The sequence below is a fragment of the Ovis canadensis genome, chromosome 3 (assembly GCF_042477335.2).
Source record: "Ovis canadensis isolate MfBH-ARS-UI-01 breed Bighorn chromosome 3, ARS-UI_OviCan_v2, whole genome shotgun sequence".
In the NCBI taxonomy this organism is placed as follows: Eukaryota; Metazoa; Chordata; class Mammalia; order Artiodactyla; family Bovidae; genus Ovis; species Ovis canadensis.
Genome location: NC_091247.1, coordinates 162,657,750 through 162,683,240, shown reverse-complemented (window position 1 = coordinate 162,683,240; position 25,491 = coordinate 162,657,750). Strand labels below are relative to the sequence as shown.

The 25,491-nt window shown below is 47.4% G+C and overlaps 1 protein-coding gene across 4 annotated transcripts in view; it reads right to left on the bottom strand.

The window, feature by feature from the left end:
* Nucleotides 1-25,491, bottom strand: part of PPM1H (protein phosphatase, Mg2+/Mn2+ dependent 1H) — a 309,775-nt gene that overhangs the window by 67,700 nt on the left and 216,584 nt on the right. For all 4 annotated transcript variants that reach the window (XR_011255961.1, XM_069584754.1, XM_069584755.1 and 1 more), the window contains exon 6: nucleotides 21,221-21,339. Coding sequence is in view for 3 of the 4 variants with exons in the window: in XM_069584754.1 (XP_069440855.1) it covers nucleotides 21,221-21,339 (119 nt within the window). In the remaining variant the exon portion in view is untranslated. The remainder of the gene's footprint in view (nucleotides 1-21,220; nucleotides 21,340-25,491) is intronic.

Here is a 25,491-nt window from a genome sequence, read left to right as displayed (position 1 = left end):
TGCTCTCTCTCCAACCCAACCCTTCCAGCTTCTCTCTCCACCTCTCCTCCTGCTGACATACACTTCCCTCTTTCCACTTTCCTAAGGACTGCAGTTCAGGTTCACACAAAGCTTACTCGCCCCTTCCCTTGCTGTTCTTCTCAGCAACCGTCTCTGTTTTGTTGGTACTTCTGGAGTCCTGACTTTACAACTTGTACCTACTTTCTGTTGACGTTCACTGCTCCTCATGAGCACCTGGACCACGTCAAGAGCATCCTCTCTCCTGATGTTTGCACCCTAAGTCACCTCTGCTGACACTCCCTTGCTGCCACTGCCCGTCAACCCCCTCGGTCCCACCCTTCTAAGAACTCCCTTCTGACTATACTTGTTTCTGAATCCAGCTTCTACTTTTGGCAAATGTTTAAAATATCTTTCTTGCTAACAGTCTAGACTTCATCACCTTGATCTCCTGCAGCCTGCCAGGCTCTTTTGTCCATGGGATTCTCCAGGCAAGAATACTGGAGTGCATTGCCATGGCCTCCTCCAAGGGATCTTCCCAATCCAGGGATCCAACCCACATCTCTTAAACTCCTAACACTGACAAGTGGGTTCTTTACCACTAGCGCCATCTGGGAAGCCCCTCGGATACTCTGCTGCTGCTGCTAAGTTGCTTTAGTCGTGTCCAACTCTGTGTGACCCCATAGACAGCAGCCCAGCAGGCTTCCCCGTCCCTGGGGTTCTTCAGGCAAGAACACTGGAGTGGGTTGCCATTTCCTTCTCCAGTGCATGAGAGTGAAAAATCAAAGTGAAGTCGCTCAGTCATGTCTGACTCGGAGTGACCCCATGGACTGCAGCCTACTGGGCTCCTCCATCCATGGGAGTTTCCAGGCAAGAACACTGGAGTGGGTTGCCATTTCCTTCTCCAATGCATGAGAATGAAAAATCAAAGTGAAGTCGCTCAGTCATGTCCGACTCGGAGTGACCCCATGGACTGCAGCCTACCGGGCTCCTCCATCCATGGGAGTTTCCAGGCAAGAACACTGGAGTGGGGTGCCATCGCCTTCTCCCCTCTGACTCTCTAGTAAGAAGGAAACACAGCAGGAGTTGAGTACTTTGTTTATTCACGTCATACCATCTTCTGCCTGCAGTGCTGCAGTTGCCTTGGAGGATCTCCCTGCAATAATCTAGGCAAGAGACGATGGTGCCATGGCTGCAGGGATGGCGGTGAAGGTGCTGAAAACTGTTCAGTTTTGTCCTTTACCTCTATCCTCAGAGCAACCAGAGTAATTATTTTGAAATGTCAGATAACGTCATTACCCTACTCAAACCCTCTGATGGCTTTCCCATCAAACTTGAAATAAAAGCCAAGTAATGAAACGACCTTCTTTAAAAATCACTCCCTACCCCCAAACTTCCCATTCCCCTTCTCTTTCTTTTTCTCCAGGGATCTCCTGCCTAACATTTTAAGTATTTTGCTTCTTTATCTTATTTTTCCTACTGCTCCCCTGTGCACTTTCCTCCCCACTTAAGTTCTATGCGGACAGAGATTTTTGTTTCTGGTACCTAAAAGACTGCTCAGTGTATAATGAGCGCCCAACAGATGTTTGATGAAGTGAGCAAACCGATGAATACTACTTATTCCTGGCAGTGGCTTTCCTCTGTCCTCATGAATGTTCTTGTTCTTTATGTATTCAAAGCAACAGCAGCCAGTCTTGTTTTCTGTAGCTTTCTGGGGCTCGCTGTTGCCGCTCCAGCCCGTGCTCACTCACATGCACATCCTCTCCTGCTCTGGCCTTGCCTGGCTGTGTGCTGCCCCTTGGAGTCAGTATTTCAGATACATGCTCTGAACATGGGAACTGCAGAGATCACATTCTCTGAACATCTGGACTTGAGAGATTCCCCCGGGCAGCCACATTCATGCCTTTCACCCTTCTGATGAGTGGCAATTCTAGGACTCCTCCCGCACGAACATCTCATGTCTCTATATCCATTCTGTAATTTTTAGCAGAAAAACCTTTGCTTGTATTTTCAGACTGGCTAAGAGGCCTGTAAGCCAGTCTTCCACAACCATTTCTCTTTTTATCCACAGTCATCATGCCTCAGCTTAAAATTCTCCCGCGGCTCTCTATTATTTTGAAACATAACTTAGCGATGAGGCAGGCCCTCGGTGGTCTGATCTCTGACACTGATCTGACATCTTCTGTACTCTGCCAGGAGCTCGGAACACTAGCTTACTTGCTGTTTCTTTAATAGCAAGTGGCCTCGTTCTTTTCCCCTCCTGGGCCATTCTTCCTCCAGACCCTCCAAGAGCCAGCCCCCGTGCAGCCCTCAGAGTGCCTTGTCCGGTCACTCATCTGTAAGTGTGATGTCCACAGCCCCACACCCATCCCCCACCTCAGACCCCCCTCCCCATCCCTGATGTACCGCTTCCTGGCGCTTACACAGCACAATCTGAAACTACCTTATTTATTAATTTGCTTGTCTATATTCTGCCTCCCCCTCTAGAACATGAGCTTCATGACACCAGGCACTTTATTTTATTCACTGTAATATCCTCATCTCAACAACAGTGAAGGCACAATTGTGGATGTAAAGTAGATACTAGCGACATGGGTGGATACATGAGTGAAGGCTGCCACCTCCGCCTTAGCACACGAGCTTCCCTCCAAAGATAAGCTGTAGACGTGGCTTCCCCATTTACCTTTCCTGAACAGTAAGCTCTTCTGAGGCTGAACTTCCGGGTTGAGTTCTATCAGTGATGCCTTGGATTTTCCTTTGCCCCATTACATTAAAATTTTAGGTTCTCTTTAAAAAAATTTTTTTTTCTTTTTTTTGCTGTGCTGGCTCTTTGACGCTTCTGTGCGGGCTTTCTCTAGTTGGCAGGTGGGGGCTACTCTCCAGTTGTGGTGCACGGGTTTCTCCCTGCAGTTGCTTCTCTTGTTGCAGGACATGGGCTCTAGAGCCTGTGGGCTCAGTACTTGCAGCACATGGGCTCAGTACTTGTGGCACATGGGCTTAGTTACCCTGTGGCACGTGGGATCTTTCTGGAGCAGGATTTGAACCCATGTCCCCTTTTATCACCAATATATATCAGTAGACAGTCAGAAAGTTATTTAAAAAATGGCATTTATGATCCCCTTGCTTGTCACTTTCTCCTGATAATTCCTAGGCACCACTTCCAGAGCGGTAGCGTTTGTTACAGTGCTTCTCCAGGGTATACGGTGTTACCGAGACAATTTTCTTCTTCCTTATTCGCTCAGGCTAAATCTACTGGTAAAGGCAAGTCCTTCACTGGAAAGTTCTTCTTATCTTTGCTGGATTCCTCCATTCCCAGCCAGAGCCCCCCATTCTGACTTCGTAACCCACAGGCCAGGAACCTGAAGCTCATGCTTTGGCACCATCCACACACATCACTTCCCACGATCTCCCTTCTCTCCTAAGTCATGACTTTTAACTAGAAAGACGGATAGAAAAACCATGTGTTGCCCCAAGTCTTCATTTCCTTCATGGGACTTCAAAGTCATTGAAGAAGAATGTGACCCTTTCTGAGGGTGGTGACGGATCCTCTTCCCTCGCGGATGGCCTCATCTCCACCATGCACTCTGTGGCTCCACTGACACACATCAGTGAGTCACATTCTTCCACTCCCTAACCTCTGGACATGGCCTTGGACGCCTCTCCTCCCCCGGGACTCTCTCTTCCTGGATTCTCCTCGCTTGGCAGAGCCCGCTGTGGGCGTAGAGTCAGAGGTTCTGAAGTCACCGCTGAGTCCTCACGTGGACTTGCAGTGTGAACGAGGGAAAGTCCCGCAATCTCACTGCATGTGCTTCCTCAGCTGCCTTTCTTCACGCAAGTTTGCAAGGATTCAATGCAAATATGCCTGAAGGGGAGGGCAGGACGCATTGAAAGAAGAGCATTGACATATATGGGCTTCCCCTTCCCCGGTGGCTCGGTGGTAAGGAATCCAGCTGCTAATGCAGGAGACTTGGGTTTGATCCCTGTGTCAGGAAGATCCGTTGGAGGAGGAAATGGCAGCCCACTTCCGTAGTCTTGCTGGGAAAATCCCATGGGATGGCAAAGAGCTGGACACGACTGAGCGACTGAACATGAGCAGGAGCGCTGACATATATACACTAAAATAGACAGCTAGTGGAAAGCTGCTGGACTGCACAGGGAGCTCAGCTCGCTGCAACGCTATAGGTGGATGGGATGGGGGTGGCGGAGGAGGGAGGCCCACGAGGGAGGGGTTATATGCATATATATACCCGATTCACTATGTTGTGTAGCAGAAACCAATACAACATTGTAAAGCAATTATATTCCAATAAAAAACAAATAAATAATGCAAATACATCTGGGAAAGTCCTTTGTGAAGAAGGATAAGGTGCTATTTAACTCTAAGTTGTAGCTATTATGGTTGTCGGAGCCTCTGTCATCACCGTGGATGGAGAGCACAGAGGACTGGTTCCCACAGGCAGGAATAGAGCACATCTCCAAAGGATACTGCTTCCAGCTGAGCCCCCAACACACCCCAATTCATACTTTTTATACTGCTGCTAATGATACCAAGGGGGCCAGGTGGCGCTAGTGCTGAAGAACCCGCCAGCCAACACATCAGACAGGAGACACAGGTTTGATCCCTGGGTCAGGAAGATTCTCTGGAGAAGGGCATGGCAACCCACTCTAGTATTCTCGCCTGGAGAATCCCATGGACAGAGGAGCCTGGAGGGCTACAGTCCATGGGGTCACAAGGAGTCAGACATGACTAAAGCGACTTACCATGCACAAAGATACCAAAGCAGGAAGGATGGCACCTGTGCGACTTTATCCAGAAAGGTCTATGGTTCCACCATACAGTGAAAACGCACAGACTCAGAAGGATATCTCAGAGCTAATCTAAAGAGAGTCCTTCAGGTTGGTGTGAAATAATCATAAATGGAGGACATCCCCTCCTCAGCTAGACGCTTAGCACTCTTCAAGGAAAGAGTTAAGAGCCCCAGGAACTCTCATTTTGCCCAGAGCAGAAACTAAGTCCTAGGCAGGCAGACCCACATCTCAGAGGGGCTGAGCAGGTCTGGGTGGAGGACGGTAGTAGACAAAGTGTCTCAGGCTCTGGTCCCCATTTTTGTCTTCCCACACCCAAATCTCCATAGAAGCTTGAATCCCAGGAGGCCCAAGATGAAGCATCACCCAGGCCTGGCTGGTCAGAACAGATACATGCCTGGAGCCCAACTGCTCCTCGTGGCTTTTAAGAGCTTGGCAGAACCCCAATGAAGCAATTCACAGAATCTGCAGAGGCTCTCCCCTGACTTGCCCCTCTCCCCACCCATCCTCCCCAGATCTTCCTGGAAAAAGCACAGTGGGATTGGCAATCACCTCATGTTTCATTCTTCCTACCAGCTGTCTGTATTTCCAAAGGAGTCGCGCCCCGGGCCGAACCACAGGGCTCAGTGAGCCACATCTTGCTCCTGGAGGTGGCCCTGCGGCAGGGGACCCACCCTCCCTCCTCGCTCCACGAATTTCCTTTAAGGCAATACAAGATGCTGCCACTTTGTCACGTCCAACTCTTTCATCTTTTTTTTTTTTATGTCTACTTTTAAGAGGGCCCTTTCCCTGGTTTCAAAGATTCATAGTAAGGAAATTTCCCACAGCCAGAAAGAGAGAAAGAAATCTTGTATACTGACACATATATATGGAATCCAGAAAAACGGTACAGGGCAGGAACAGAGGCACAGGTGTAGACGACAGACTTGCAGCCACAGGGAGAGAAGGAGAGGGTGGATGAACTGAGAGAGCAGTGCTGACATATATGCACTACCATGTGTAAACAGATGGCTAGTGGGCAGCTGCTGTGCAGCACAGGAGCTCAGCTCTGTGCTCTGTGATGACCAGCAAGGGCAGGACGGGGGGGAGGGTGGGAGGCGCGAGAGGGAGGGGATGTATGTAGACTTTTAGCTGATTAACGTCGTTGCACAGCAGAAACTAACACAACATTGTAAAGCAATTATCCTCCAGTTAAAAATAAAAAAAGAAACTCTCCCTCAATTTCTTACATGTGTCTTTGGATGACATCTTAATATGCTGGAAAAATGTCCCTGCACTGTCAGGGAGGATGAACGTGAACCAAACTTCATGAGGTCAGGATCAAGTCAGAGCCACGGAGAAGGCTGCGAGGTGGCACTTGGGGCCCCAGGGTGAGTAGCAAGAGGCTAAGAATCATTCTCTACAAGCAGGTAGGCTGGGCTTTAGGAGTATCCTTTTTAATGTTTCTAGGTAGAACCAACCTCTCTGCCACAGGCTCACCACCGTATAAGCAGTCTTTCCTTATTTGTAAAACCTGAGTTTTGAGGGATGGGGTCATATTTTAATGCCTTGAGTCCCTGGATTTCTGTGCTAGGAGTTGTCAGTGGGTAACTTGATTACATGGTTTCCTGGGAAAGTCCCCCTGTGAGGTCAAGGCTCCACCAACAAATGCTCCTTTATTTTCTCCTTTGGTCTTTGGACTGCCGTTTAAATTAGTTGAAGCCTGCCGGCCCTAAGCTGTATGCAAGTTGATGTGCTGGTGCTAATGCAGTGCAGCAGTGTGGATTCGGGCACAAACAGCATGCCTGAACTGTAAGAGTGTGATTAGTATTTGGTGACATAATTGAAGAGAGCTGGCAGGTGCAGTGCAGCCCAGCTTGGGTATGGCTGGCAGTGACAAGAGAAATGAATGAAAGCGGGAAGCTTCCGGCCCTCTCTGCAGGAGAACTTTCCCTGTAATGGGGTGCAAGCTCTATTCCTGACATGGCAGTTGCCTCTGAGGAACCCCCACCCTTGCATCCATGAGTAGGAACCCCCACCCTTGCATCCATGAGTAGGAACCCCCGCCCAGCAACCCACAGCCCTAGGGAAATGCCTGCCTCTCCTCTTCCTCCCAGCAGCACACCTGAACCAGACCCCACCTAGAGTTCTGCAGGTGGTAACCATGCCTCTCTTGGCCTAAACATTCCTGTTCCTACCGTCAGATCTATGGGTGACGGCAAGAGGCAACAGAGCTTGCTTTCACATCACTGGTCCATGTGCCCTAGGAGCATGCACTGGGTTAGAGCAGAGGTTTCACACTTTATGACTTAAAAGACACCTATCAATCTTATTAACCCAGTGTACACCCAAATGGGCTTCCCAGGTGGCACCAGTGGTAAGGAATCTGCCTGCCTATGCAGGAGATGCCAGAGACACAGGTTTGATCCCTGGATTGGGAAGATCCTCTGGAGAAGGGCATGGCATCCCACTCCAGTATTCTTGCCTGGAAAATTTCATGGACAGAGGAGCCTGGGGGGCGACAGTCCACAGGGTTGCATAGAGTCAGACACTACTGAGCATGTATGCACTCATGCCCAAACACACCTCAGAAAAACAATACTGACCTTTGCCATGTGATATCCATTTTAATATTTTCTTTTCTCCATATGCTGCTTAATTTAAAATGCTCATCTCCGTACACCAAATTGATTTTGCAACCCCCAAAATGGGTGCCCACTCACAGCTAGAAATGTGGATAGAATTTGGGTGGCGGCTCCTCGTAGCTCCACACCAGGAGATCAGGCTTCGACCATATGAGAGCAATGGGTTCTACCTGATTCATTCAAGAATATTTACTGAGCACCTGCCAGGTACCAGGCACTTGCACAGGTGCTGGCATATGGGGTTAAATCAAATAAGGATCATCTCTTGACTCCTGGGCCCAAAGTTAGTGGTGGAAAAGGATTCACATGGAAAAACATGCTTTGAATCAGCCTTTTGAAAATATAGTCAATCACGTACACATGCAAAACTGAACCAATCCTATTTCAGGATAAGACATTCCAGATGACTTTTAAGGAAATTTCAGATTTGGAAATTATTTCTGACTTGGTATCCACTTGGTGCGCATTAGCACTTGGCTAGGAGAGCTTCATGTTCTAATCAATAACATTTAGATCTCCCCTAGGTATGAATCAGAGATCCTCGTTTTATGAGCACACAAATATGGAATGAATTCTGCTTCCTCAGGGACCACTCATTCTAAAACAAACATGAATTTTATTGACATTGGCCTTTAAGTGTGTGAGACCAAGTCAGTACCTACAAGTTAGGAAATAACCAAAATTGACCCCATATCCATGAATGGTGGGGAGAAAATAGCAAATTGTTTGCTACAAAGAGAGTTTCACTACACAGACCGGTTCCTCCGTGCTGGTCTGCAGCCATGCCTCACAAAGCTTCATGCAGACACTTATAAACCAGAGCACCAGGTCCTACACTAGTCCCTGGGAGAAGCACTTACTCTGCCTCTAGCCTAAGCTATGTCCTTGCAATACGTTCATTCAAGTGCCCTTGAACTGGCAACACCACACTGGGCAGAGCATACACCTAATCAACAGTTACTTCAACACACAAAAATATCTTCCCTCACCCCCAAATCTTCTGGTGAATCAGATGCTTATCCTGTGGGTTACTATACTCTCTGGGATCCTCTGCTAACTCCCACATTACTCAAGTCCCAGGGTAAGAAGCACAGGCCTGGGGCTATGGCTGCTAGCATTACTTAGGGGTTGGGGGTAGTTATTACTAGGAGGAAGTGATGTGTGTCGGGGAACATAGCATTTTTGGCTCTTGAAGTCAGAGTGGCCCCACTGCTTTTTATTATCCAATAGTGGCTCAGACAGTGAAGAATCTGCCTGCAATGCAGGAGATCTGAGTTCGATCCCTGGGTTGGGAAGATCTCCTGAAGAAGGGAATGGTTACCCACTCCAGTATTCTTGCCTGGAAAATCCCATGGACAGAGGAGCCCGGAGAGCTATAGTCTATAGAGTCGCAGAGTCAGACGCGACTGAGCAACTAAAACTTTCACTATTGCTTCAAATGAGGGACTTCAAAAGCAGCAACTGTTAAAGCTTTAGCCATCATCTTACCCCAAACACCTACAGAATTCTAATACACCCAATGTTTATTATGCACTCCACTCTACTTTGGGCTTCACTCATAGCTCAGTTGGCAAAGAATCTGCCTGCAATGCAGGAGACCTGGGTTCTATCCCTGGGTCAGGAAGATCCCCTGGAGAAGGAAATGGCAACCCACTCCAGTATGCTTGCCTGGAGAATCCCATGGTAGAGGAGCCTGGCAGGCTACAGTCCACGGCATCACAAGAATTGGACACGACTTAGTGACTAAACTACCACCACTTCACTCTAAGCACTTTTTAAAGCACTTATTTACTTTTGGCCACCATACGGCATGGAGGATCATAATTCTTTGGCCAAGGATCGAATCTATGCCTTCTGCAGTGGGAGCATGGAGTCTTAACCACTGGACCATCAAGGAAGTCCCAGCACTCATATTTTTAAAACCTATATGATGCTTAGAACAACCTTGTAAGACAGGTATTAACCTTAACCCCATTATACAAAGAAGAAAACAGAGGTCACACCGCTAGGAAACCACACAGGTTAAGCCAGATGGGCCGCAAAGTGCACTGCGCTCTCAATCATGGTTCTCTGCCTGCCCTTGAAGTGCTGTGGATGTGGGTAAACACCATTTAGAGGCATGATGTGCAACAGGAATGTTTAATATGACTAATCTTCATGCTCTGAGTAGATCTTAAAATTTTTTGAAGTCTACTCCCTTTCCAGGTTTTTATGGAAGGCACATGGAAGTTTAAACATACCACCTTCTCAGGCTGCTGCTTCCCTTGACAAAATGGAAGAGAATCAAGGTCACTGCAGAAGTAGCTTCAACCTGAGGTCTGGCTCTCAAGTTGTTCTGTTGATTGGAATTGAGAGACCTTAAATCTTCACACTTAAATGCCCAGTTTTTCCGAGAGTGAGGCAAGGCCACCCAGAAGGGGCAGGCAGGTTTGCAGAGGGAGGACCACTTACTCAGGAAGAACGGGAGTGAAAACCCAGCAGTTTACATATCTTGACCTTACCCACATATGCATACCATGCCCAGGGCCTGGACCATATCCAGGTTATGGGCACAAGTATCAATAAGGAAAAAGAAAGGCTTGACTCAACTCTGACCCACGGTTGGCACCTAAGGGCTTCATCAGTCCTCATCTTTCCCAGCAGGTCCCAACCACAGCCCCCTCCTGAACACAGTCTTTGGTCCATGCAGGTGGTCAAAGAGGCTCCCAAGCACCAGCAGGAGGATGCACAGGATAAGCTGCTGGAGAAAGCCCAGTGTGCCCAGTGCTTGTTAATCAGGCATTTCTGTGGGCTGCTGCTCACATCCGTGGGGCCTTCCCTGAGGGCTCACATGGTGAAGGATCTGCCCGCAATGCAGGAGATCCAGGTTTGATCGCTGGTTCAGGAAGATGCCCCGGAGAGGGGAATGGTAACCCACTCCAGTATTCTTGTCTGGAGAATCCCAGGGAGGGACAGAGGAGCCTGGCGAGCTATAGCCTAGGCAGTCACAAAGAATCAGACACGACTGAGTGACTAACACTTTTATATATCCACAGTACACATGTCTAGGGCTGCCCAAGGTCAATGTTTAAGGATATACAAGAATCACTTGAGAGGTTTGAAAAACAAAAATCCCAGATTCTAGGACCTCAGGGATTCTGGAATATTCTGACCACCCTAGGTGAAAAGCTTCACTGTGGGTAAACTCTCCTCGGCCGGTTTGCGTATGGTGTGTTCTACACTTGACTTTAAGCACCCTGGGGTCAGGGACTGCTTCAATCTTCTTTATTTCCCCAAAACCCAGCACAACACCCAGTTCACTGAATGAGTAAGTAACGGTTAAAACTCATCACTCCACATAGATGAAGCTATGGTGCCCTGTCCTTTAAGCTACTGAGCATGACACATAGCATTTGATTTACCCAGGGTGACAGACAAGGCTGATTTAATCCTAGAGGAATCTGAACCGAGAATTGGCAGTGTCTCATTGCCTTTGCCAGAGTAACAAGGTGAAGGATAGAAAGTGGATGTGCTACCAGCAAGTCTAGTTTTCACAGAGAGATGTGTTTAGCTTTTCAGTGAGGGACAGACGTAGGACCTTGTCCTTGCTCTAAATAAGGCTTAGACTGATTTGTCTGAAGGTCAGAGGATCGTGAAGGTGGAGCAAGGTCTTTCAGGGCATGGAATGGTGGTCTTCTCACTCTTTTATGTGGATTCCTGGGGTAAGCCCAGAACGCAGGGGTTTAAACCAGCTCCCCAGTTGACTCTGAAGCCACGGTGGATTAGCACCTTTATGGGATTGTCAGCTTGAAACCAGCAACACTGATTTCCTAGTCTGAAACTTAGTGGGCAGAGAGAGGGTGGCAAGGATAAGAAAAACTTTCCCTCTGGGAAGAGTGAAATTTTATACTTTAAGGTCTATAGGTGGGACATAGGACAATGTGCCCTGTTGTTAAGTACCTGGAAATGTGTTGGAGTCACAGTACTCACTTCTCTGGAATTTCATTAAAAACAGGATCTGATAAACAGGCTGAGGATTGGACTATGCGTCCTTCTAAATATATTGTCAGCTCTATATTTCTGTCCTACCGTGTCATTCTCATACTTTATAAATGTGTAGAGCTCTGGAGGGTGGGAAAATAAAATTATGATAGTTATTGCCATCCTTAGCATGGCATTCAAAGCTTCCCTACCTTACATTAGGCTTCTCAGGTGGTGCTACTGGTAAAGAACCCGCTTGCCAATGCAGGAGACCTGAGACACTGGTTCAATTCCTTGGGTAGGGAAGATCCCCTGGAGGAGGGCATGACAACCCACTCTAGTATTCTTGCCTGGAGAATCCCATGGGCCAACAAGCCAGTGGGCTGCAGTCCATAGGGTCGCAAAGAGTCGGACATGACTGAGGCACTCAGCATGCACGCACCATCAGGAATATTATCTAGCTGACGTGTACCAGCAAGTGTGTACAGAGGTTGAAAACACTGATATCCCCCGTACTGGCTTGCAAATCATGACTGTCACAAGCCAGCAACTACCCCCATTTGCTGGATTCTCCCCTGGAATCCCTATGATGTGGAAAACAAAGAATTAATGCCTGGCACATTCTAGGCATTAATTCTAGGACCCAGATGGAGCCTAGTCCTCCATGCTGTCAAAATATTTTGAATATGACCTCCAGCTTCCACATTCCCAGAACACACAACTTACTTTCATGTCTCTGGGCTTCCACTTGAGCTACACACTCTGCTCAGCGTATCCTTCTCTCAACCCTCCAAAACCTCTCCTGTTTCAGATCTTCGGTTCAAACACAACCTTCCCCACTGAGTCTTCCCCAATCCCAATCTCAGTTCCCCAAAACCACTGGTCCCTCTTCAACAGCTACAGTGCCTTTTTTCTTCAACCCCCCCCCCCCCAATTTTAAAAGCCCTATATTTTGTCCTGCTTTAGGTATTCATCGACAAATTCCAACTGATCAACCTCTCTGACTCTTGAGATTTTAAAAATAGATTTATAGGAAAAATGGTATTGTTCGATCAATTTCTAGGAAGCTGGTCCCTGGGCTAGCTGACCACCTCTATGACGTGAGCACTGTCTTAGCTGATAAGATCCTTCCTACATGAGGACATGCTTTGGCCAGTGAGGGACTTGGAGACCCAGCTTCTGGGTTGTGGCTTAGAAGAACTGCAGTGGTGCCTCGGTAAGTTCCAGCACAGAGGTGGATGCAAAGTCCATGAATAGATTTAAAACAAACAAACAAAAAACACAACCCCCCACCCCAATAAAATAATCACTACACAGCAGCTTCCAGGGACAGAGGGGCTTCCTAGCATACTCAACTCTCCTCAGTTAAGCCGGCACAGTGGCTGTGGGACAGACCTGCCCCACGGAAGTGGCCAGCACCCCTTCAGCCTCCTGCTTCTCTAAACTGCCTTCTTTCTTCCTTTCAGTTTCTAGCCTCTCGTTACAATCGGGAAACGAGCATCTCAACACACATTATTAGGCTGTATAATCCAGGGCAAGGATCAGATCTTGCTGACTCTTCCAGCTTCCATCACATCTAATGATTATATTACCAGACACAGACAGCACTTATTAAACGCCAGCTTCGTTCGATACACTGACCAAGTCATACCATCCGATTATTAGGTTCTGCCGTTAGCCCCATGTACGTATGTGGAAGCTGAGGAAGAGAGAGGTGACGTGCTTTGTCCCAGTCACACCTGGGCACTATCCCAGCCCGAAGTCTGGCTCCACATCCCTTGTTCTTAACTACAACTCAATGTCTAACATGCTGCAGATGTACAATAAAGGTTTGTCGAATACAGAAACAAGTGTGCCCTGGGGTTCCTTGGCTAACAGGACACTGCCTATTTTCACAGGGATGCGGGCAAGCACTTGACATCCTCAAACTTCCCCCAGATGACCTGGAGCTAAGTCACCCCCTCACATGTACTGTGTGCCTGCAAACAGCACTCACTGGGGGAGAAGTGGCAGAGACCTGATGCCTGGGGGTAAATGAAGGACTACAGACAAGTGTGCGACTGTTCACAGGGTCCGAGGGGGGAAAATGCTCGGAAGTGGTTTGACCACTTCAGGAACAAGACATCTATACCAATCAGTAGAGCAGAGTGAGAGGCTGTGGATGCGGAAAGAGCGCGTGGACGGTCACAGCGGGGCAGGCTGGCAGGGCATTTCTTTTCTTTCTCCTCCCCGTGGGCTGACCACGCCGGTCTGTCTCGATTCCCAGCCATCTGTAAAGATCTCTCAGCCTCCACTGGCCTCACTGACAGAGCGGCGGGAGGAGGGCGGGGAGCAAGGGGTCATTTGTCACTGTCGGGAGATGTGCTGCACACAGCAGGGTTGGCTTTGCTCCCTGCTGCTCCTGCAGCCAGAGCTGCAAACCTTGAAAAAATGCAGAGCATGCACCTCGAAAACATCCATTCACCATCGCAGCTTGCGGATCATGGGAGAAGCCCCTCCCGACGCGGGGCTGACCCGCTCTGCCTTCAGCCCGGGCCCCACCGAGCTGGGAACAAGGGGGCTCCTCAGGAACCTAATCCCTGTCCCGGCCAACCCCCAATCTACTACAGTCTTCCGAGGTCTGGGGTTAAAATTCTCTGAGATGCCATCCAAACCCCTCCTCTCTCCATTAACTCTGATTTCCAGATTGCTTTCCACCATCAGACTGCAGCCAAGGTGGCCCATAATCATTAAATTATGAAAATACAAGTGGCTGGGAGGAAATGAATCCCAGGTTTAACTCAGGAATGGCCTGCTTTCTCGTGAAGTGATTATAAAATTAAAATGTGCTATTTCTCTGGTGAGTATAAAAAGCCTCCTTGGTGAAGTCTATGGCCCCACAGTAATGTCAGGATTTGCACCAAGGAGGGACTGCACGCACCTCAACCACGGGAGTCAGGGACTTCTGCAGGTAAATTTCCAAAGACTGGGTTAAAGGTGATTAAAATCAAGAAGAGGAGGAGGACAGAGTTTGAATTTTCCAATTACTCTTGAAAACTCAAAAGTCAAGCTGCTAGGAAATGCAAGCTTTCTGAGCAGGACTAATAATGCTGAGCTAATTAGACCCACAGGCATGGCCAACATATAAATTCAGCCCAAAGGAGGGACACTGTCCCTTTCAAAACTGCCTGGGGATCAGTGGAAAAGCTAATGAGGAGTGTCAGTTGGGGCTGCTTTTTTAGGTGGTCCTCAGGAGGACACAGCCTGGGGTTTCTGTAACAGGGCTTCTGTGCTTGGTTCAATAAATCAATTTATATTAAAACGCGGGTACAGCTCTGGAGCTGGCTTCATAAAGCATTCTGTGGCATTTCTCAATCTGCTTATCCCCTTCCCTGCCAGCCTGCCTGAATGCACCATCAGAGGGCATTGAAAAGAGCAATGAAGAAGGTGGAAGACACTAAACTATTTGTGGAACCTGACCCAGCAGCTCTGCACCACGCTGGGGGTGCCTCTGGTGAGTTTCTCTCCAGAAGACATTTGCATGGCTGGTAAGAAGCCCAATGCTGGGGGGCTGCAACGCTCAACCCGGAGCTGGGCTCCAGGCTTCACACTGAGAATAAATGTCAGCCTCAACCAGAAAGGAAAAGGGTTGCGAGTGAAGCTGCTTTTCAAACCGATCCTCAGGGTCTGAAATATTCTCCAAGAAGTGAAAGAAAAAAACAAGATGAATAAAAGTGCCAACGGCTAGCACAGTCTAGGAGGTGGTGGAGAGGGGCTGGAGGAGGGAGGTGTGTTACTGACCAGGGCAGATGGAATGGTCAGCAGGCTTGCCAGAGAGGGACGGCTGCAGACCAGACATCCCTAAACACAATGACCTTTGCCCCCGAAGGTCTGAAGAGTAGAGGAAAGCCCATCTCCCACTTCTGGACTTGGAGTCCAGCAGCAGCAGGGTCAGAAGCCACAGAGCACGGCCACAACATTCTGCTCTCCCCATCTTGGCTCAGCTATCTTTTTAACTCCTTGCTACTGGGTTGTTCAATTACAGACAGCTCCCGGCATTGCCCTCCACCCCAATTAAACCCTTACATTACCTAGACTGCAGTGCCATCTGCTAAGACTTTATGTGATGATGGAAATGTTCTATATCTGCCATGTCCACCTCAGTAGCCACGAGCCACACGTGGCCACTGAACAACTGAGATGCGGCTGCTGTGACGTGGGAAACCAATTTTTACTTTTAATTAATTTTAACTAATTTAAATTGAAATGGTCCCTGGGGGCTAGTGGCCACTCTGCCGGAGAGGACATGGAACAGAAAAGTTTCCCTTTGCCTTCATAAAGGTAGTGAGTGCTGAGAGAAGAAAATGGCGGTGGACGGCACTCTGTTCCCAGGGGAAAGCCTCTAATTTATCAGCTCTCAGTTTCAAGGGAAGTAGAGGAGGGAACAATTACCCTGATGCATCATCAAGTCGGAATCACAAAAGAGTTAAGGGCTGCAAGAGACAGAAATGAAAGGTTACCATCACTGGAATTTTCCTAATGGAATCTGTCTTTTTCAGAAGCTCGGAAAAGCAGTGCAAAGCCCACCCCCACTGGAGGCTGGCAGAGAAGGGCACAGGAAGTATTTTATAAACAAGAGACCCTAGGCTTGGGATTTGCCCAGGGCCCCAGAACCACGGCAGAGTGAGGACTGGTGCCCAAGCAGCACTCTCTTTCCTAAGTAAGCCATGCCATCTCATGTTACTGGTCCCTGAAATAAGACCATTATAAACGTTAAAATGGCTTTGCTTAAAGAAAGAATTTTGGTGTACTTTACTGTTAACCAGAACCATCTGGAAGCAATCTTGCATTCACACGATGGACTTGTCCTCTTTGGCCCTCGCTCTCAACAAATCCCATCAGCCCAGGAACAGCTGCTGGAGAGTCTGGCCCAAAGCCAGGGGTGAAGCTATGGCCCCCTCCCATGTGCTCTGGGGTGTGTGTGTGGGGGCCCAGCCTTGCTCATCACCCCATGCGGCCAGACACAAAGCACAAAGAACACAGATCCTACACGAGAAAGCGAAATCACCCGCAGTCACAGGAGCGGGCACTTGGTGCCACAAAGCCAGCTGTGAGAAACTGTTGTTTTAACTCGGGAACACAGATGCTTGCCAGCAAATAACGGCCTGAGACGGCTCAGAGGGGAGTGGGTCAGGACGCTGGGCTCACAATGCCAGCTAGTGAGCATCGTGCAACAGACAGCAGCTCCACACAAAGGGCTGGTGAGGAGGGACACGGCTCATACCAAGTCCAAGGCCAAGGTTCTGGCGCCAGGACCGAGGACATCCAGCACAGAAGGTGAGAGCTGGGACATGTCAGGGACTGACTCAGCATCCAGAGTGCTGTTAGAAAACGCCTTTGTGGGGCTTCCCTGGTGGCTCAGAGGTAAAGAATCTGCCCGCCAGCGCAGGAGACATGGGTTCAATCCCTGGTCTGGGAAGATCCCCCATGCCGCAGGGTAACTATGCGTGTGTGTCCCAACTACTGAGTCTGGGCTCTAGAGCCTGGGAGCTGCAACTACTGAAGCCCACATGTCCTAGAGCTCGCGCTCCACAACAAGAGGAGCCACAGAGGGAAGCCCGCATACCAACAAAGACCCACCCACCACAGTAAAAAACAAAACACACAAAAACAAAAGATACAAAACTTGATCTATTTATAAAATAATTTTTAAAAAAGAGAGAGAGGAAAAAAAAGCCTTCGTAAATCAAACCACTGTGCAAACTATCTGAGCAGAAAGGAGGTAGGGGAGCCAGGGACGAGACAGATTTCATTAGGAAGGTCTGGGTGACAATAACCTTTTGTCCTCTATACAATCTGGGCCTGCCAAGCTCCATGGTCTCCGAGAAAGCACGAGGGTGGGAGAGAAAGAATCCCCATCAGAAGGCAACAGACTCATCCTTAATTATGAGAGCGGGCTTCCCGGAGCTGACATCCTCTCCCACACTTCCTCCCGGCTGCAGACACACCACAGAAAGCTGGCAGGATGCTCCTCTAATGAGAGCAGTCGATTTTCCTAAGTAAAGGAAATCTGGTGCTTTGGGGATCGTCCCCATCATCACCACCCCCAAACCACACACAGACTTTTAGTGACGAGTGTGAAGCATCACAGTTTAATTTGGCCAACAGTCCATTGGGTCAGATTGAGAACTGGAAAAATGACTACCTCAGCAGCTCCTGAAATGTTTTATTTCATCCTCTTGTCCTCTAAAGGGCTGGCAAGGAGACACTGATCCTGGTAGATGGAGGTCCCCTGCTTAAATTTCCACCGCAGCTCAGAACTGAATAATCATGTTTACTCTCACTCTGAAGAAAAGTTGATCCATTGTATCAGAAAGAGCTCCAGGCTAAGAATCAGAAGCCTGGGTTATTCTGACATTTTTGCATTCATGGCCACTTAAGTAAGTGTAAGCCTCTTAATCCCTCTGAGCCTTAATTTGCTCAGCTGCAAAATGGGAATGAGGAGGAGGACTCCTCTTTGGGCATTTGACAGTTTAGCACCAGACTGAACAGTGTACCCCTGAAGTGAGGTCACCTTGGTTCACAGACTGGCTTCTCTCCTTACGAGTTGTATGACCTTGAGCAACTTGGCCCATGTGCCTCAGTCTCCTCATCTGTAAAATGGACCTAGTTCATAGGAAGTGTGTAAAGGTCTCATCACTGTGAACCAGCCCCATGACCAGTAGGGACAAGCAGGCAGATAAACATTTCCACAACTAGGTCTTTGCTGCAAAGTTTCAACAGCTTGGCAATGGATGAACCCTTACTTGTTAGAAAGGTTTACAAGTTCACAGGCCAAGACTAATTCTGAAGCCAAGAAACATAAAGGAGGGCTGGGTGAGGACTTACCTGTCTTCTTGAGCACGATGCATTCCCAACACCCACCAGTCCACCTTCAACCAATCCCAACACCTTGGCAGTAATTTGGGGCTTTCATGGAAAAAGAGGCTGCAGATCCTTGCCTCTTTCTGTTTAATTCATTTGCCAGCCTTTCTCTTTCTAATAGACAACTCAGAAAAATAGGAAACCGGGAGTCCATGTTTCTTAAGTCCTGAAAAAATAACTGCTAGGTTTGAGGCTTTCCGTTAGAGGTAAAAAAACATTCTTTAAAAGAACTCATTAAAGCTGGGAGGTGGGCAGAAGGAGTTTACATAGGCAGTAGTCTAAATTGGTTTTAAACTTCCCAACTTCTTCCAACAAAGATAGATCTCTCCTTTTCCATAAGTGTCACTTTCAAATCCTAAGTAACAACAGATAGGAGATAAACAAAGATGTCCATCAATCTCTGCTTGTAGCCAAAGTTGGGAGCCAACAATCATGTAGGGAACTTTGCTGAAACAAATGAGCAAATCACATCTGACTGAAGCCATTCTCAGTCTTGGCTTCTCGGTTATTCGGTACCTTCTGTGGAGTTCTGCACAGTTAAATACAGCCCATTTATGGACTCTTCACTTGCTAAAGACCCTGCCAATGCATGTGTGTGCCTGTATGTTAGATAGAGAGCAAAAGAGAGTAACTGTGTGTGTATAAACCTGGATGGAATCTAATCCTGAACTTATCTACATTTAAAAAAAACTGTAAAAGGGGGTAATCTTTCGCCATTTGTTTACCAAGTTTGTTGTGACTGCTGAGATCTAATTTGCCTTTTTGGCATAGAAAGAAAATACAAACAGCCTTGCCTCAAGCTCAACATGGCTTGTGTGCTGGCTTCTCATTCCTACCCTTCCCATCAACCATCTGTGTGTCCGCCACCCCCATCCACTTCTGTCAATCACACCTTTCATCCAATAATCACAGCCTGTCAACTACACGTCAGGCACAGGATGAGGCACTGGGCTGCCTCTCTGGGGGCTGGCAGACCACTATAATTAGAGTAACTGATGACTTACCCCTTACATTTATCCCTTGACCAAAACCATCTAGTTTCTTGTTTATTTCCTTGCTTTCTCTGCTTTCTGCTTCCATCCCTCTATTTGGCTCTGGAGATCTCATATCCATATTTCTATGATAATTTTTCTCTAGATATCTGAATCTGCTTTCTCTCCTGGTCATTCTCCCTCTCTTACTGTATAATAACCTTCCTAAAGCATTGCTTTTATCATTTCATTCTCCTCAGCAACACAAAAGTGTAACCAGCAGGGTCTCACAGTAAACCTCAATTTCTCTGTCTGGCTTCCCACATTCTCAATTATGCTCTCCCGGTACCATCTCAGCCTGACTTCCTACAGCCACACCCTTCCCCCATTTTGGCCATTTTCCTCGATGTCTGTTAGCTTTGCTCTTTTTGTTTATGTGTTTATAACCACGTGGGTTCCTAAACTGGAATGATTTTCAGTCCACCTCTCCAAATTCCACAAAGACCAGACCAAACGCCTCTACAGTTTTCTGAATTACATGAACCCTCACCTGAAACTTTTCTGTAAGGAGTGCTGATTCTGCTGATTGAATAAAAATACATTTGCAAGGAAACCCATTCTGGAGTAACAAAACTTCAGAGCTCAGAGCAGTAAATATGGTAAACCCTTTCTGATAAATCCAATCATGTTTTAGAGCAGGAGTATTTTTAAGCCCTGCTGCAACCACTCAAATGCTCTGCTGTCGCATGAAGTGACAGATCAAACATAAACAAAAGAATGTGACTGTACTTTTCAAAGTTATTTACAGGAAGAGGTGGTTGTCGGGGCAGGGGGTTGGAATTTGGTTCTCGGACTGCAGTTGCTGACCCTGCTCTAGAAGAAGGGTGGATACTGGTGAGGCTCTCTTTGGATGAGAAAGGACAACTGGACATGCCTCAGGATAACCTCTGATCCTGGCCGGGCAGCTCGACTATTCCTTTAAGACAATACATACCCTTGGAGTGGATTTTCAGCCTGGAAGTCATCCCTATGGGAGTTTGGGCTGTGACCATCTGTTACAGCTATTTTGGTCAAACAAGAAGAGATAATGAAATCTACTTTGTAGCCTGTGTTGGGGGCGTGGCAAGGAAAGTGGCCACTGTCTCATTCTGCTGTCCTCTAGACTGTCGAGGGGCTCCCCGGTCAGGATCGCAGGATCTTAGAGCAAACCTTCCCCTACGTTCCTTGGTGCCAGGCACTGTCCCCTCGCTTCGTCCTTACACCAACCTTATGAAGTTTCAGTACTTTATCATCGTATCTATTTTCAGTTGGAATAAACAGATGAGGTCTTAGTCAATGTTAACTACTGACCCACAGAAATGGTTTGGGGGACTTATATAGGTACGTGTGTTTGGAGAATAAGATGCCCTTTGCCAAGAGCTCTTTTGTGGTGAAAGGTGGTGAAATAATGACAGCTCATTACCGCTGGTCCTTACGCCCACCCTTCAGAGAGTATTCTTTACATTTTATTCATGGGAAACTGAACTCACAGGGGTTAAGTAGTTTATCCAACTCTGGCTATTCCGAAAGGTCAGAGTTATGATTCAAATTCAAGCTGGTCTGGCCAAATAGAGCTTTGGCTCATTCCTTTGAGCCCTGTTACCTCCTTAAGTAACTGTGACCTGAAAAAACCAAGTTTAATGTGTTTTAAAAGCCCCCAAATTCCTGCTCTGTGTGAAGTGGGGGATGACATCAGCTTGGTGGGTCTAGTATCCTTAGGGAGGGCCTCAGAGAGCAGAGAAGCAAACCAACACCCAGATCTGAGAACAGCAGAAGCGGGTGTAGACCCTTTTCCTTCCCCACCAGCCCAGGGCTCCGCCTGCACCTCCTGATCCAAACTGCAGAACTGATTTTCATGGTGGCGACGCTGCCTTCACGGACACTGTGGAAGTGCCCAGGCAGAGGGAGGCATGTTCTTACCAGCCTGTCATATTAAAATCCCTGTAGAGCATCTTCTTTCCAAGTTCCTTCCTCTGTACTCTCCTTGGAAACTCCAAATGTGTGAACTCATTTCCCAGCAAGTGAGGCTGCATGAATGCCTAATAGCAAAAAAAGAAGAAAAAGAAAAAAAAAAAACCACACATATTTAGAGGAAAAAATAAGATCCAAGGATGTTTCGCAAATTGACACAGGCCACATTTATGAAATTAGAAAATGGTTTTCAAATGTTCAGGGAGATGAATAGATTTAAGAACCTGAATACAATATCAACAAATAAAAATCACAAATGTCATTTATAAAAAGACATGACTCTTTCATGTGAGATGATAAATTAATTGTAATCGGAGAAATATATCTCTAAAGCAAGAAAAAGGTTCACTTTATAATTCAAATTCAAGATGGTTTCATTTGGTTGAGCGGCAGGAAAGCTCACCCTGACTCTCTCCTCCTTAGCTTTCTCTGCTGGCCTCCTGCGCATATTCCTAGTTATCACGGCCTTGGCTCTGAAAGCTGCGTGTGGGTCTCCATGTCAACACAATGGCCTGAGAGAGAGGGCTGGGGCTGTATGCACCAGACAGGAACTTTCTGTTGGACTCCCTCCATTTTGCTCTGCAGTAATTTGATCATGTAATTGGAAGACTGTTCCAGAGCAGATGGCTTCTTCCCCTCCCCCAAATCTCTGTTCACACTACACAGGTCTTGAGCAAACAGCCACTTAGGGAATTGCTGTGAAACAACAAACAGTCTCATTGTCACACTCCAAATTCAAATCCAGTTATCCAAGAGACGAAATGCTCAAGTATGAACTTCCCTGCTTGGAGTCTACACATCGTAGGCAGACCTGCCCCGGATCTGCCCTGTACCAAGCCACATACCTGCTTGTTAGTGGCGTACTGGAATGGCTCTCTCTTTCTCTGGCAGAGAAAGAGAGAGCAGAGCAGATCACGGCCTGGCACTGCAGGAGAGCCGGGGCTCCCTGCCACAGGACAGATGGCCGTGTCCTTGGCCTGCTGGAAATAGACGTCTCCCGCAGCCTCTTTCCCAGGACCCGACACCAGCCTATCTTCCGCTGATTCTCATGGTGGTTCAGAGGTCTCTGTTGGATGCTAGCCATTAGAAGCCAAGTGTATTAGGAGTCAGAGGCAGCCAAGCTGAACTGTCCCCAGGCTGGTCAGATTGGACCAGCCAACAGAACTCTGAGCCAGGGAAGCTGAGCAGGCATGAGGACAGGAGGGGCAGGATGGGGGTGAGAAGAGGGGCTGTCCTGTCTGCTGTATCCCTGACAGGTTCCAGGTCAGGGGGGAATTCTGGAGTTTCTCTGAGGGGCTTTGAAACCTCTGCTGGAAACGAGCCTTGTGCTGCCTATAAGTATCAAGGACACTAAAACACTGGGTTTTACAGAAAGGTTCCCTGGAAAGGAAGAAGGGAACTAAAACTCAGCACAGGTCAGTGGGGTGGGCTTTGGATTCAAATCCAAGTTCTGCACTGATAAGCTCAGTGATTTTCCTGGGTGACTCAACTGCTTGGGCCTCAGTTTCTTTCCTTGCACAGTGAGACTAACTGCAGACTTATTTCATACTATTTGAATAATGAAATGACATCTAAAGTGCACTGATCATGATGGTCTCTGTTTATAAAAAGAAAATAATTTACCCATCTAATGGTTGTCAAGTCTTATGTAGTATTTTGTAAGCTCTCATTTCACACCCCTAACAATTTTAGGGCAGGACCTAATCTGTGGGGCCCATTGCAAAAGGAAAATATGGAGCCACTATTAAAAATTAAAAATTTGAAGATGGCGACAGTGGAGCATTAAGCCAAGTGCAGACTCTGCGCAACTGCAGAAATCGCCTCCTTGATGGCAGCTGTACCTACAGAGTAGATACAATTTTATTCCTCTCCTTTATTTTGGTCGACCCACGAAAACGAAGGACCAAAGGCATCAGTAGTCAGTGAACAGCACCATCTGTCATATACCCCCTGTCATCTCTCAAAATTGTGGGACTGTATCAGCATGGTGTTTTTGTCTATCTCCTTGCCTTCTAAGCTGGAGTGACATTGACCTAGGGGTTGCCACATGTCAGGTACTTGATAACACCTTATGTTATTACCTTAGCAATTCTATGAAGCAGATGTCATAGGCTCAATTTACAAATGAGGAAACTAAGGTCCAGAGAGGTTAAGACACTTAGCCTAAGGTTATCAGCCAGGAATGGGTGATTCTAGGGTTTGAGCTTAACATCAAACCCATAACCTCCATCCTAACCCATATGCTGGTCCTTTAACCTGCACACACATTAACAAAAAACAGTGAACAGGCAACAGCGGGCCTGTTGCCGTGCCAAGTCTGAACCACAAACAGGCACGTGTGAGGATCTGGTTAATAAAATTACAGGTCTGCACACAGCTGGGCCACAAGGATGTTCTTCAAATAGCGAGAAATCGTTTAATAACACGAGTGATTAAAGTAGTACAAATCCATACAAAAGGATTCCCTGAGGTCACATACAAAGGTGTCAGAGAGAATATGTAATTACACAGAAAGAGCAAACATACATTTATAAAAAGCAGGCTGCCAAACAATATGTGTCTGTGAGAGTGCATGTATAGAAACTTATGTATATCGTGTCATAGATATACAGATCTATCAAACTCAGAGATCGTGGAGGACAGAGGAGCCTGGAACCACCATAAGGTTGCAAAGAGTGGACAGGACTTAGTAACTGAACAACAACAAAAACCTTTAACATACACGCATGCATAAGTGAGTATGCACGTGTATAAATACAGGTACACGATACACAAACACACATATACATATATATATATAGACCACAACTAACAGGTTATGACCCCAAAGCCATGACCAAGCACGTTCTGAACCCTCGCGCCTTTACTGTTGGAATGTTTGCCTGGGCACTTGTACCAGGAGAAGTCTGCAGGGTAGCTACTACTGACAGGGGCCACCACACCTCTCCCTCTGGGGATGGGCAGGCTCAAAGGGACCTTGAACCCTCGATCACCTGTGACATCATTGTCCCTTCACATGCAGAGACTTTCAGGGTCTCAACAAACTACCTGCTTCTCCTGTTATAACAAGAGGCTATTGTAGTTCATCAATTCTAAGACGCCTTTTATTAGATGCGCCATTAGTTACCTCTAAGGGAGGGGAGAAAAGCTGCCAATTACACTAGACATTATGCTTTCTAATCACTTCAATTTTTAAATTTATTATTTTTAAAGAGCTCCTTTCAAAGTAGGCAAAACTATTATCTATCACTGTTTTGCAGGCTTCCCTGGTGGCTTAGATGGTAAAGAATCCTCCTACAATGCAGGAGACGTGGGTTCGATCCCTGGGTCGTGAAGATCCCCTGGAGAAGGAAATGGCAACCCACTTCAACATTCCCACCTGAGAAATCCCGTGGACAGAGGAGCCTGGTGGGCTACAGTCCATGGGGGTAGCAAAGAGTCCGACATGACTGAGCAACTAACACTCACACACATTTTGCATATTTAGGAAGGAATATGTAAATGAAGAGTATCTGTTAAGGTTGTTCCAAAACATTTTCGCATTTAGGATCTGACGGCACTCATCATTTTCCAGCTCTGGATTACCCTGTGTTCGTGATTTTCCCACAAGAGCAGGCTGTATTTCAGGGGCTCATTGGGTTTAACAACTTGTAGAAGCACTACAAGCCTCAGAGGCAGGGGTGCGGAGTTCTGAAGCCGGCTTTGTCATCCTCCAGAGTCTGCTTTCTTCCGATGCCTACTTGGGGGATGAGGCTGAGCAAGGCTGGTCACTCCTCCCTAAGTCCCTCTGCTGTACTGTTATCTCCCAAGGGACAGCAGCGCTTCCTTTTAGTCTGTGGGGTTTTCCTCCAGGTTGCTGAGTGAGCTCCTGTTCTGAACTTCAGTCCTGGTCTACTGATGTCTACTTATGCCCAGAAGATGACATCCATGTCATGCTGAACACCAGGCTGATAGCAACAATCAACTGTAAACTTCAGGTATGTCCGAAGGTAAGAGAGAAAAGGTATTTTATTTCTGAGGACTTACTGTGGTATTCAACCCCCACTAATACAATGCCACACCCTTGGGTTTCTCTCTCTGTGATCATTTTTCTGCCTCTGGCTAACAGCCACAGCACATTTCACATGCTATGTGGCACATTTTCCATTACAGTCATGCCCAGTATAGAATGCATGTGTATTCCATGTGTACTGAGGACATATCCCGCCCCCTGATGTATT